Below are 13,619 nucleotides of genomic sequence, written 5' to 3' on the forward strand. Positions count from 1 at the left end.
CCCCAATGCCTCTGTTTTTTTACTATTCAAAAATTGCACAAACAATTTACACTAATAAACGTAGGGGAATCCGGGGCGGAACGGGGTAGCTAAGCTTTGATTGCAATTTGTGAGAGTTTAAAATGAATACCATCATAATTTGTCAATTTGTAGGTTTATTTACTTATTTATCTACAAAAAAAACCAATACTAACGTCCAAAACATATAATTACTATAAAAAAAATAGTGTCTAAAAAAAAGAGGAAATTTCCCATTCCGCCCCTTCCTCCGGGGCACAATGGGGTTCATGAACTCGGCAATAGTTGTTCCCACATATCGGATATATTTAATGTGGGGTATTGTTCTTATAGAACAAACCTTATAAACTTTTTCAAAGATGAGTAGTAATCATATTTAATGTAGTTACTTCATATATGATTTTCTGTTTTTATATATATTTTTATTATAAACCTTATTATGTTTAAAATTTGATTTATATTTTATATTAATTTTTAAAGTTCTCGTATACTTTTTATTTCAAACTTTTGTTTTATTTAAACTTTTTTTTTCTTAAATATTATGTTATATAATTTTTAGGCTTGATTATTGTTCCTAAGTTTTGAGTGCAAATATGTAGTTTAAAAAATATCAAACCTTATATGTTTATATTATAAATTTGTAAAAGGCAATTATGCCGTGTATGTTAATAAAAAAAAAAATAAAAAAAAGTCCATATTATACAATTGTACAAAACAATGTAATGTCGGCCTCGCGGTGTAATGGTCAGCGCGTTAGCTTGCAATGCAAGAGGTCTCGGGTTCGATTTCCGACATGATGAAATATTTATTCAAAAGGGTGTTTTCACACTAGAATATTTCATAGTCCCTGGACTGAAGCGTAAGACTGATCGTCTTACCTTCATGTAACAAAAATAATCAAGATACACTGCGATTGGTGTACCAATGCATTGCCCTATGCACCATTGGGTGCGGAAAAGGAACGATGATAATGATATTTTAATATTTTATGCGTGTTTTATTGTAGACACATGAAAAAATAAACTAAATAATGACATCGTGTATTCCTCATCTGTAATCTGTGCTAATATACAAAAACAATAACTTTAAACTAAAGTAACACAGCAAACATAATTAAAAACACGAACATTAACAATGGTAGAACGGCTTTAAATAAAGAAGGACTCCCTGGGTGATCAGAGGCAGAGGATCCGAATACCACCCCCGTAAGGGGAGGATAAAGCGATAAGAGAGTTGTGAAAGATTTCCGGTTTACGATATAACAACGGATCAATCGGCGAACTGACAGAAGTAGCGGAAGAGAACGTGAGACGTCACATGCGGAGTCATTTCAGAAATATAAAACTTTAAAAAATCACAGCGCTGATAATACGATACACAAAAAAATAAAAAAACAATTTTTGGTTTGGTTCAATAGTTTATTAACAAATAAAAAATAAAATAAACCGCTGAACGTTCTTATTGTGAAATCATCATCTTAGCGAAAGTAGCTCATTTTTATTATTATTTTTTATTAATTTTAGAGAAACTTTGCAGTACAATATTAAATGCTCTAATTTTTACCTTTTTTATATCCAATATTCCGTAGCACTGAACTTCCCCATTGAACGCAAAAAGAAATATGCGTACCGTCAAAAAGTACAAAATATTCAATCAACGTTTCTTCATATAAAATGCCTCTGGGGATCATTAATTTATCAGTAGTGAGCTTAAAGTACACGCTAAACATGAATAAAATGTTGATTTCAAGAGAATTATTATTTTCCAACATCCCTCTCAAATATAGAGACCATTGAATAAAAACGAAAAAACATACGTATATTTATAATATTTATAGTATTTTGCAAGTTGTTGTTTGGGGAGCTCCTGTAGCAGTAAGGAATGACAGAAGAAATAATTTTGATTTTCGAAATGTATTTATTACATGGGTAACGTTGGTCGGGTCTTTCCATGAAAATGCAGCATTGAAAAAAAACAACTTTTTGTCATTAAAATTTTATGTGCACCAAAAGGTGCTTACAAACGCCGAGTGGTTAAGACGCTCGAATCACGCACGGAAGGTTTCAGGTTAAATTCCCGGTGAGAACATAAAAATTGAAATGTGACTTTTCTGTAATTGACCACAGTAATTGGTCTCCTGGCCCTGTAGTGGTGCAAAAAAAAAAGTAATCAGGAATAAAAAATAATTATAGTATTGAGTTTATGATTCCATCGTCTGAAGATTCCAAAGATGATATCCTATTATTCAGTCAAGACTCAGATGAAGGAATCTTCGCCGAAAATATAATTTTTAAAGTTATTTATATATATTTTGAGTTTGTCCAAATTTTTGTAGACAAGGACTGGATTCAACTCCCTGGGGAGCTGTTTATATTAACAAATTACAACAGAGATGAAGAACATTTAAGATAAGGTAATATAGAAGTCCAGGCATCTACAGGGCTTATGACCTGTGAATGGCTGGTTCAAGTGGCCACTTTACACACTGCGTAACATTCGCCATTCTGCCTATATTTGAACATCTATATTCCTTCAATTCTTTCATCTGTTGATGTTTGTGAAGTTAAAGAGCCGGATCCTTTATTTATGCAGGTGAGATTCAACTAATTGAATTATTTCACCTACATACTAGGCAACGCCTGAAAATATTATTTTTTCAATTTCTATACTTCTTCATGGACCAGGTAATTTATCAACAATATTTTGAGTTTGTCCAAACTTTTGTAGACAAGGACTGGATTCAACTCCCTGGGGAGCTGTTTAATATGTTAATTATTTATATATATTTTATATATTAAAAACATATGTTTAATTTTAATTAAATTCTTTTTGTTTTCTTGTACGAATATGTATATTTTCATAAAACAAATAAAACAACTGTATTTTTAACCACTATTTTTTTTATCGACCGGTTTCAAAGTAAACAAACTTCTTCGCCAAGGTTTACGTAACTAATCCATAAATTTACGAACATTTTAGAAAATGACAGGCCATGTGGATGCTTAGACTTCTATACATGGCCGGTTTTAGCTCTACCAACGCCCTGGGCGGGATTCCAACGGCGCCCCCTATCTTCCACCCCTTTAAACCCATACGAAAAAAGGCAAGGTTTATAATGAAATAACCATTTAGTAAAAAAAATACTAATACAATTTTACTTTTCTAGCCTTTCAATCAAAGATCTCTTTTATTTAAATATTTAAGGTTATGTTTTCCGCAATTTCGTTTTCGATTGACAAAGATGCCAAGTTTGTCAATCTAGATTGAGATATTATCGATCGTAGATAATTTTTTATCAGTTTAAGCTTAGAAAAACTCCTTTCCTAACTAGCAACGCTATCCATACATTTGGATACAGTTCTTCTTAGTTACGATCTTTGATAAAATTCAAAACAATGACGGGATTAAACACATTTTGATCAGGCAAAAATGATTTCAGACTTACGAGTTCATTACACAACATACAAACATCTATATCGGATTTAAAATCTACTGTTAATTTTAATTGGAAAATTCTACAGAGTTTGAGAAGTCTGGTTTTTCCGGAATCTTTTTTATGTTGAACAAAAAAGACCAAGATTTCGAGTACTCATTTAACTTTTCAAATCTTCCATTGAGTGAAATAAAGGTAGTGTCCAAAAGACTAGAAAAATTCAACTTCAAATTTGTTTTTTGGAGGAGTTATAGGCTCATCGTGGGCCACTCTTACGAGTTTGTCACTAGATTTACGAAATTTACGAGTAAAATGGACTCGCTCGATGAGCGAGAGGATAAAATGGGGCGCCTGCGGCGCCTCTTTATATCTGGCGCCCTACCCTAACGCCGCTACAGCTTCTATACATTCCCTTCTCTAAAATGTTTTTAATCTCTGTCTCCCTGACCTCCCCAGGGTCTTAAATCCAGTCCTTGTCTGCAAAAATAAATCCACCTGATCTAAAAAGAAGTACGTAATAAATTGATAAATAATTTCAGGCGTTGCCTGGTATGTAGGTGAAACAATTCCATCATATATAAATCTAACTATTTTATACATTAATAATTTGTCACTGAACAATTTCAAGGGAAAAATTATTATGTATGCCGACGACATTGGACTATTCTATAAAAATCAAACAGACGTTTAAACAAACAATGACATAAACAAAGACCTAACTATCTCGACTAAATGGACAAACACAAACTTACTTACACTTAATGAACAAAAAAAGCAATATTATCCATTTTGATCTAGAAAAAACGTCATAAAGTAGATGCTTACATAAATAATGAATGACTTACTGAAATTAAACATGTTAAATACTTAGAACTAACAATAGACAGACAATTAACATGGACAATTCGTAGCAACAATTTAATTAGCAAAGTGGCGACATTATCGAGTCTTTTTTTAAAAATCAAAAACTTTGTTCCAAAAACGGAAAAAATCTAATGTATGAAGCCTATGTAAAAACTAAAATATGTTATACGCAACTACTATGGGGAGCAGGATATCAAAATGACATAAACAGACTACAAAAACAACAAAATAAAATATTAAAGTTAGTATATGACCTTCCCTATTTAAGTGCAACTAGAGAACTTTTTAAACAAACTAAGCATCTAAATATAACTGAGCTCTTTCAACTAGAACCAGTAAAATTTATCCATAAATTAGCCACTAATGTAATTGTAGATGAAGAACTAAAACTTGTAAAAAATTGTAGTCAACATGGACATAATACGAGAATATCAAACAAATACCATATACAACTTTCTAAGACAAGGACAATCAAGACTAATGAACCAGGGACTGAAATTATACAATAAACTACCAGACAAAACTAAACAAAAGACTCAGACAAACTTTTCAAAAGATGTAAAAAATATTATTTTGAACAACAGAGTATGAATGAAAAATCTATATATTATTTTATGTAAAATGAATGTTATAATCCGTAAGGGTTTAAAAATAAATTTTCAAATAAAAAAAATAGTAAAAAAACCCGCAACAATAAAGGTTTCGGCTTTTTAACTTCACAAACCTCAACAGATGGAAGAATCGAAGGAATATAGATGTTCAAATATAGTCAGAATATAAGCCCTGTAAATGCCTAGACTTCCATATCCCCTTCTCAAAAATGTTTTCCCTCTGTTGAAATAAATTTAAATAAGAAAAATACCGTATTAAAATTCCTATTCATCAAATCGCTCGTTCGACGCACACCATCTTAAATTTTGATGATAATTGATATTAACAATTGAATAGTTAAAGTTTCTCATTCAGTTCATGTTTATGGTTTTGTTATTCAATGTTTGCGACTTAAGACGACATTGTAGATTTGAGACTATTGTGAAAGTTCCGCCATCAATTTTAATTCAACTTTTACAACTTGTAATGCGCATTTTTGGTACGGGGTTGTAATGCCACCCTTGTCGAGATTCCAAGTACATACTTTGTTCAAGTTTCCGGGGGTTTTTGACAAGGGATAAAGTCTGAGGACGGCTTATCTTAGTCTGTTGAATAGTTACATACCAAAATATGATTAAAGTTTCACATTTATTTATTCACCTATTCAGAAATAATTTTTTTGTTTACCCTTTTTTTTTTTGTTTATTTTACCATACATTTACATAGAATTTTAATTACAAAAATTTACTTTAAAAAATACGTCTCAAAATTAAGCTATAAAATAATACGATGTCAGTAATTATGTATGTACATTATTATATTTTGTACCTTTTACATGATTTTTATGTAACTTTTTTTTTTCTTATTCTTTAAATTTAATTTTATCTTGTTTCTATTAACTTTATTTTCATAACTGTGTATAAATATATCTATTTTTATTTTATTTGCAACTTCTAAGTGCCCAACATTTCTTCTGCTTTTATTTTGATACCGATAATGTACTTAATCAATAGCTTACTGTGGAAAATTTATATTGACTGTTTTCACAATTTTCGTTTATACATGTTATTATTTTCTACAACAACAACAAACCATCACGCCGTTTCCCCGTAGGGGTAGGCAGAGAGGATAGAACGCCATAACACTCTATCTTGGCATACAGACCTCGCTTCCTCTACATTCATACATCTTCTCATGCACGCACGCCGATTATTCCTACTTTTGACATTATTATTTTCTGAATACGATATATGTAAAAACTGTTGTTTTTTTTCCAAAATAAACAAATAAAATAAATTATTTTGAAAAAACGCCTTCAGCGTCTGAGCGTGGGCCATTCATTTTTAATTAGTTAAAAGTTTATATCATATTTTGGGTAGGTAGGAAGAAATTGCCTTAAGGCAATATGCCCGCTTTTATATGTATATATATATATTGTATATGTATATAAAGTGTCAAATAAATAAATAAATATGGTACGTCATAAACATGAAGAAAAAAAAACAAACAAGAGTAACATATGCTGATAGAACAAAAGACAGGATTTATTTGCAGTATTTCATTAAAAAAAATTGTTTTCAAAGAATGTGTCTTCATAAAAATAAAAAAAAATTGTTCATATTCCTAACACGAGTCCCAACTCCATGGAATTACAGTCATATATTGAGTTGTGACCACATACTACACATTGCACCTTTAGAACGAAAACACCTTAACTAAAAAAAACTTAAAATGAGTTGAGATCATAAAACGACGTCAATGAACATTATCCATATATCTTCATTTAAAAAAATGCAACATTCTATTGGGAATAGGACAAAACTGTTACATCACTCTCTTTGTTACTCAGAGAATTTAGGTACCGTGTCAGTACGGAAGCGACGCTATTAGTGTTGTGTTTATATTGCTGTGTGAAGGACGCAGCGCAGACAAACATATAGTGACCGAAGGCCGGTTGAGTCGATTTTATTCCGATACAAATGGCAATTTACCTTTTTTTTATAATATTAAAACGATCGCTTTAGCTTTGTGATTGTTTCGTTCCAACTTACCGATAATCTTAGTGACTTATTTAACTTTATGTCATTTCGTGAATAAATAAAAACATGTGTTTGTTGACCTGATCTGACCTAATAAGAATTATGTCATTATCTTATTTATCAAAGGGCATTTTTTTTCTTTTATTTAGGAAACATACAGTACAGTTACAAAGTTTTATATTTTACACAGTTAGACTTAACTCTAGTGGACCAGTGAAGTTTCCATATTATAATATGTGGGGTTATTAATTAAAGTACAAAAAAGAGAAGGAAAAAAAACATAAATAGAAGTTGTTTAAAAATTAAAGTAAAAGTATATATATAGTTGGATAATTTATATAGCGCCATTTTTGTGAAAATCACCTCAAGGGCGCTGTACAATTAATAAATATCCCAGTACGTCTTGCAGCTACGGAGCGCATGGACGGTTGGGATTCTAGTTTCTCGTTTTCAATTAAGATCAATCAAAAATTATAACAGATAGGAGCTAGATTACAGAACGTCTTGCAGCTACAGAGCTCATAGACAGTTAGAAATTTAGCCCCCATTTACACATTCTAAAAATTGACAAATAAATTAAGTGTATTAATGATACTAAAAAAAATAAAAATAATATGAATAGTAAAAAGGAGTAAGATTACAACACGTCTTGCAGCTACTAAGCGCATAGACGATTGGAATTCTAGACCCCATTTACAAAATTTAGGTATTTTAAAGTTGATATATGAAAGCTAGATAACCAATCATCGTGCAGCTACAAAGCGCATGGACGAGTGGAATTTCAACAAAGTTAGAATGATATTAATAAATTTACAAAAAATAGAGCAAAGTAGTAAGTGTTCGTGCCAAGAAGTAAGCAATAAAAAACTAAATAAATAAAGCACTGTATCAACTTCATGGTTAACAAAGGGAGACAGATGTCCGAAGAGAATCTTTTATAGACAGTAGGTAGATACCGTCACCATGTGGCCCACTGGCTGCGGGAGAATTTCTGGAAACGCACGTGTGTAGACTGGGGGGTTATGCCTATTGTTCCAACGACTTGGTGTCCATTTTGGTCCGTATTATTTCATTTCATGAGACGCAACATTCCTGTTCAATTCACTTTTTACATGATTATTACACAAACGCGTGTATGAGCGGTTTGATTTATAATTTTGTACGTTATTAGAAGGCAGATATTTGAAAGTAATTGAAAGTTAAGAATTAAAATAAAGAATGAAAAACATGCTCAGATGTAACAATAAAATAAAATAATAATAACATTTTTGAAAAAGGAAAAACAAAAATATACACATACATATTTTAAGGATTTCAAAGAAACGATGAGACGAACCGTTAAAGAATCTTTAAACAAGAAAATAAATTTAAGTCAATTTAAAAACATCTTCAAAATTAATGACACATAGTAAAAGCAGCAATATATTGATTTTATATACATATACAATACAAGTAATTAAAAGTAGTTTAAAAGTATAAAAACATGTCAATGCAGCAGAGAAAAAAAAGAATAACAGGTATAGGAAGTAATATTTAAAATTTGAAAAAGCAATATAAGGAGAAGATTTTAAACCAAAGGTAGTTGATAAAATTTCAGTTTAGCGATATTCAGTAGAAAAATTTGATTAAACTTAACAAAATTAATGTATGCATGCGTTTGTTTGTTTTTTATTCAATTTAATTATGACTCATTAAATAAATGTCTTGTATTTAATAGCATAATTATACATTTTTCCAATTAAAAAAAAAAATATTCACTTGTTATATTTTTACTAAAACTAAAATCCCACAATCAAGCCACATTTTTTAGCTTATTTGAACTTATAATAATAACAAAAAATGCTTTTCTTCCATAGATTCATAGCCTTTGGTATAATTTTAATTCAAACTTTCGTGCTTCCTTCGAAAAATACTAAAGTGTCACAGTTTACATTCTTCTTTTGCAGTCTCCCAAAAAGTAGATTTTTTGAGTTGAGTCTTTATCGTCCTAAAGGTGCGATATAATATACTACGATAATAATAATAGGTTGTGGTCCCGTGGCTAGCGTCACGGACTCACGGATCAGAGGGGCGAGGTTCAATCCCCACTCTACCACAACTTGATTCCCAATTTTCTAACAGAAGCTCTATATTTGCACCATACCTTGATTCCCAATTTTCTAACAGAAGCTCTATATTTGCACCATACATAGCTCTCATTTATGCTCAGATCCATAGGAAAGGTGGCGCTTCTGTCACTAATATGTAAAATGTTGTGTTCGTAAGACACTTTTGACAAACCATGCCGAAATATTTTTGCTCCAGGAATATAAAATAAAATGTATTATTTTTGTAAAATAAATATAATAATCCGTAAGAGTTGTTAATAAATAATTTTGAATAAATGGAAAAAAATACATTAAAAAATATTATTCGGGTCTCCGTAAATAATTCACGCCCTTCAAGCCTAGAGAGCCTGGCTACTGTGTGGAATTTCTCGGACAAGCAGTCCCTCCACAAACCCCTACCTTCCTCCTACCCAGCCGCTTCCCTTGTCCGCGTTTGGTGCGTATCGCTTCGTTAATCATGTACGTTTTTTTTTTTAAATGTCAGAGGGTGTCGGAAAGGATGCTTGTCCGAAAAATTAAAGATTGTTTCCATTTTGAGATCTTAATTTTTTTTTTTTTAAATTACTTTTTTGATTTTTTTGAGAGTATTTTTTAAAGCTTACCATGAGGAATGATCCTCTGAAGTTTCGCGGTCTGGCCTTGAAAAACCGTGTATACATATAATATCCTGAATAAAAGAAAATAAAAAAATAAGGGTAATAATGAAGACAGCATTGATACTATAAATTTATTACCGAAACAATCTTATACAGTGGTCTCTATGCATGGTGCAATTATTTTATCGCTACGATAGTTAGTTTTTTAAAATAAAAATCGCCATCCAAAACCCGTATTATGCCACTCTGTTTTTCCTTATGCGTTATTATTTATCTTTATATATATATAATTCTTCTGCACGTGTAATGTCACTGAACTTCTCCTAAACGGCTTAATCGATTTACGTGCGGTGTTCAGCGAACTGTAGATCTTTGCGCTGTGCGTGTTCGTAGATATAAAATTTTCAATCAATTAGTTAAAAAAAGTTAGAAACATAAATCTTTTTCCATCGACCTATCAGGGTTGCATTCGACGATAATGCGTCTACAAGGAAAAGGTAAGGATGTTGTTTTCTTGTGTTTAAAAAGGTTTATATTTAATGATTTATTTCCAAATATAAAATACTCAAAATGTAAAACAAATTTTAAAATAAAAATAACTGCACATATAAATAGTGTAGCGAGAGATTTTTTTGAAAAATATATGTAAATAAAAAAACGTAGTACTTTATATAATTGGTACACATATTATTTATATTTTTATGTATTTCATTGCTTTATATTTGTTTTATTATATATTATACTTTATTATTTATGTTAAGGTAACGTGTATTCTTGCCACATATATATACTCTATATTTGTATAAAAATGATTTTTAATTTCTTACATTTGATAAGCTAGGCATTTATAATTAAGTAGTTTTAGTTTTTCTTTTTTATGTTATTGTTTTATTAGTATAAGACTACTTTAAATATAGAAAATCTCCATCTTAGAACAGGCTGGCCATGTTAGATGGAGACTATCATAAACAGAGAATACTCCGTTTTCATTTTACATTAATTGATTTTATATAGATTCCTTGTTATTAAGTATGTATATTATTTTTTCAAATAAATTTATAAATAAATAATAAATAATAATAACATTAGTTTTTATGAATCCCAATCAGGTTCTTTCCTTACATTCCTTACAATTTCTTTCTTTTTCTGGATTTTCGGTAATACTAAATAATATTAAGTGACATTCAATACATTTTTGAAAATCGCATTCGTAAATAACATGCACCCCCGTTGGTGAGAAGAGCCGAGTTTGACATTTGCAAAAATGATTCTATATTTGAAAATGAATTATTTTAAGTTTTGGAATTCAATCATAAACAAGTACCTAGGTACCAACTTATCAATGAAAAGTCTTTTTCCAAGGTAATAGCAGGCAAGCCAACGTTCTGGCAGGACAACATCTGTTAAATCCGCTAGTTAAATATAATATTTAGAGTTGCGCTGCCTATAACTTCCAACTCTAAAATGTATTTCATTATTTGAGAAAAAATGCAGTAACTTTTTTATGTGATCCATACAAAGAACTGCGGCTTGTTTTGTATTGTATATTCGTTATGCCTTTGTTGCGTAAGTACTAAAATATATGCGTATTGCGTACATAATATATTTGGAAAAATAGGGTGGCGTTTTAGAAGGAAAGTTTGAAGCTTTGCGTTTAAGAAATATTGCATACTGAAGAAGTAGGGTGTTTTTTCTTTTTTTATTTGTGAATAGACTATCCAACTAAGCAAAAACAAAATTTATTTTTATGTATCGTATTATCATTGCTATGATTTTTTTATTGACGGTCTTGTGGTGTAACGGTCAGCGCGTTTGCCTACGAAGCAAGAGGTCTCGGCTACGATTCCTGACATGGATATGAAATATTGGTTTAAAAGGGTGTTTTCACAATATATTATTATCTTCTCCTTTTGTAATTTATTTTTCAAATATTTTAAATATGTGTACCATGTACCAGGTGTTATCTTTATATATATAATTCCTCTGTACGTGTGATGTCACCGTACTCCTCCTAAACGGCTTAACCGATTTACGTGCGGTTTTCAGAGAAATGTAGATCTTTGCGCTGTGCGTGTTTGTAGATATTAAAATCTTTAATCGAATATGTAAAAAAGAAGTCAGGAGCATATTTTTTTTATTCAACGATCTATCAGGGTTGCATTTGAGGAGAATGCATTTGCAAAAAAATGGAAAGATGTTGTTTATTTTGTGTATAAAAAAAGTTTGTTTTTTAATGTTTACAAACATCATTTGTTTTTTGTGGATCTCAATCAGATTTTTTCCTTAAATTCCTTATAATTTCTACCCATTTATTTCTTTTTATTGGATTTTTAATAATATTAATTTCAATACATTTGTAAAAATCGTATTCCTACATAAGTACACCACTTTGTTGGTGAGACGACCGGAGTTTGCAAAAAGAATGCCATATTTGAAAAAAACATTTATTTTTTGCTTTGGAATTCAACCATAAACAAGTACCTAATTAAATGTAATATTTGAATATCAACTTATTTTGGTTTTGGAATTTAATCACAGGCAAGTACCTAGGTACCTACTTATCAAAAAAAAGTATTTGCCCAAGGCAAGCCAACGTTCGGGCAGGACAACGTCTGTCGGGTCAGCTAGTATAATATATTATCATATATACTTACTGTAAATTAACATTTATTTTTAATATTAATTTGTTCATACATTTTTTTTTCTTATTTTTTGTTTAAAGTTATTTCCAATTGGCTTTTTAATTTTATCATTTTTCTTATATATATATTTATATTTTTCCCATTTTTTACATTTGATTTTGCATTGCAGCATGCTTTTTCTGTTTACAAAAAACCTGTTGTTACAAAAAAAAACTGATATCTATTTTTAATATTGTTACCTATTTACTTTGTTTGCACTTAACTTTATTATTTTTGTAGGTGCCCCTTGGGCGTATTGTACTATTAAATACAGAAAAAAAAAAATATTATGTGAAATGGATTTAGGAAAATGAATTGTATATTCGAAATCAATATGGATATTGCGGAGAAATGTTTTCGTATATTAATTTTAAAAATATATATTTTTTCAAATGTCCCTACAAAAATGCGACATGTTTGGCATTGATAATTGTGACGTCAAGATTCGAAACGATGTTTTATAAAAATTTTAACGGTTTCAAACAAAGTTCAAAATGTTCGATGTTTCTAATATCTGACCCCTCAACTCACCTAGTTTTCTATAGTTGACATCCAGAAAATCTTCAGATGCTCCTCCAGTTGGAGGATCTCGAAGAGCTGCCTTCCACGGCTGACCAGAGCTACTCATATCTTCAAATCTGCAAAATAACACTAACGGTAAAAGATTTTTATATTGTATTATTTTTTTTATTTACTTTTATTTTATTATTATTACTTAAATTTTTTAATACTTTTTTTTTATTTTTTTTTATTTTTTATTATTATTATTTTTTTTTTTTTTTTTTTATTTTATTCAGAAAACATACAGTCATACATAATAAGTATTAAAAACAATATTTTTTTAACATAAAAAGACCAATTAAGTTTTTATAAATTATGCAAAAGATATAAACATGAAATGTGACAAAAAAATAAATAAATAAGAAATTCTGTGAAATGGAAAATCGGCCTCAATAACGAATACAGATTTTATTGCATTTATGCCAAATGTTAATTTTGATTCGATTCATGGACCATTAAAGACTGATAGAAAATATTCGATTCCTTTGATCAATGTCACTTGATTAAAGGTAAAATAATATATCTAGTAGAAAACAGTCAGCAGAAAACAATAGCAGAATCGGCGGACTGTTGCATGCTAGAAGATTCGAGCCTCATTTAATCGGCCCTCCTAGCCTCATTTGATCGGCCCTTCCGAGCCTTATTTAATCAGTCCTTCGGGCCTCGTTTGATAAGAATCTAGGATGACTAAAAATATCGTCCCCTTGGACCTCACATTTTATATTGTT

The 13,619-nt window shown here is 30.2% G+C and overlaps 1 protein-coding gene across 1 annotated transcript in view; it reads right to left on the reverse strand.

The window, feature by feature from the left end:
- LOC148276077 (adenylyl cyclase 78C-like) overlaps positions 1-12,963 on the reverse strand; it is a gene marked incomplete at its 3' end in the record, with an annotated part of 88,333 nt that extends 75,370 nt beyond the window's left edge. Inside the window, exon 1 of the mRNA XM_088234787.1 lies at positions 12,862-12,963. Coding sequence (XP_088090913.1) covers positions 12,862-12,958 — 97 coding nt within the window. The remainder of the gene's footprint in view (positions 1-12,861) is intronic.
- Between the last annotated feature and the right edge of the window lie 656 nt (positions 12,964-13,619).

Source organism: Micrasema longulum, unplaced genomic scaffold (genome assembly GCF_059751315.1).
Source record: "Micrasema longulum isolate JH-2025_06_02 unplaced genomic scaffold, ASM5975131v1 h1tg001288l, whole genome shotgun sequence".
Lineage (NCBI taxonomy): Eukaryota > Metazoa > Arthropoda > Insecta > Trichoptera > Brachycentridae > Micrasema > Micrasema longulum.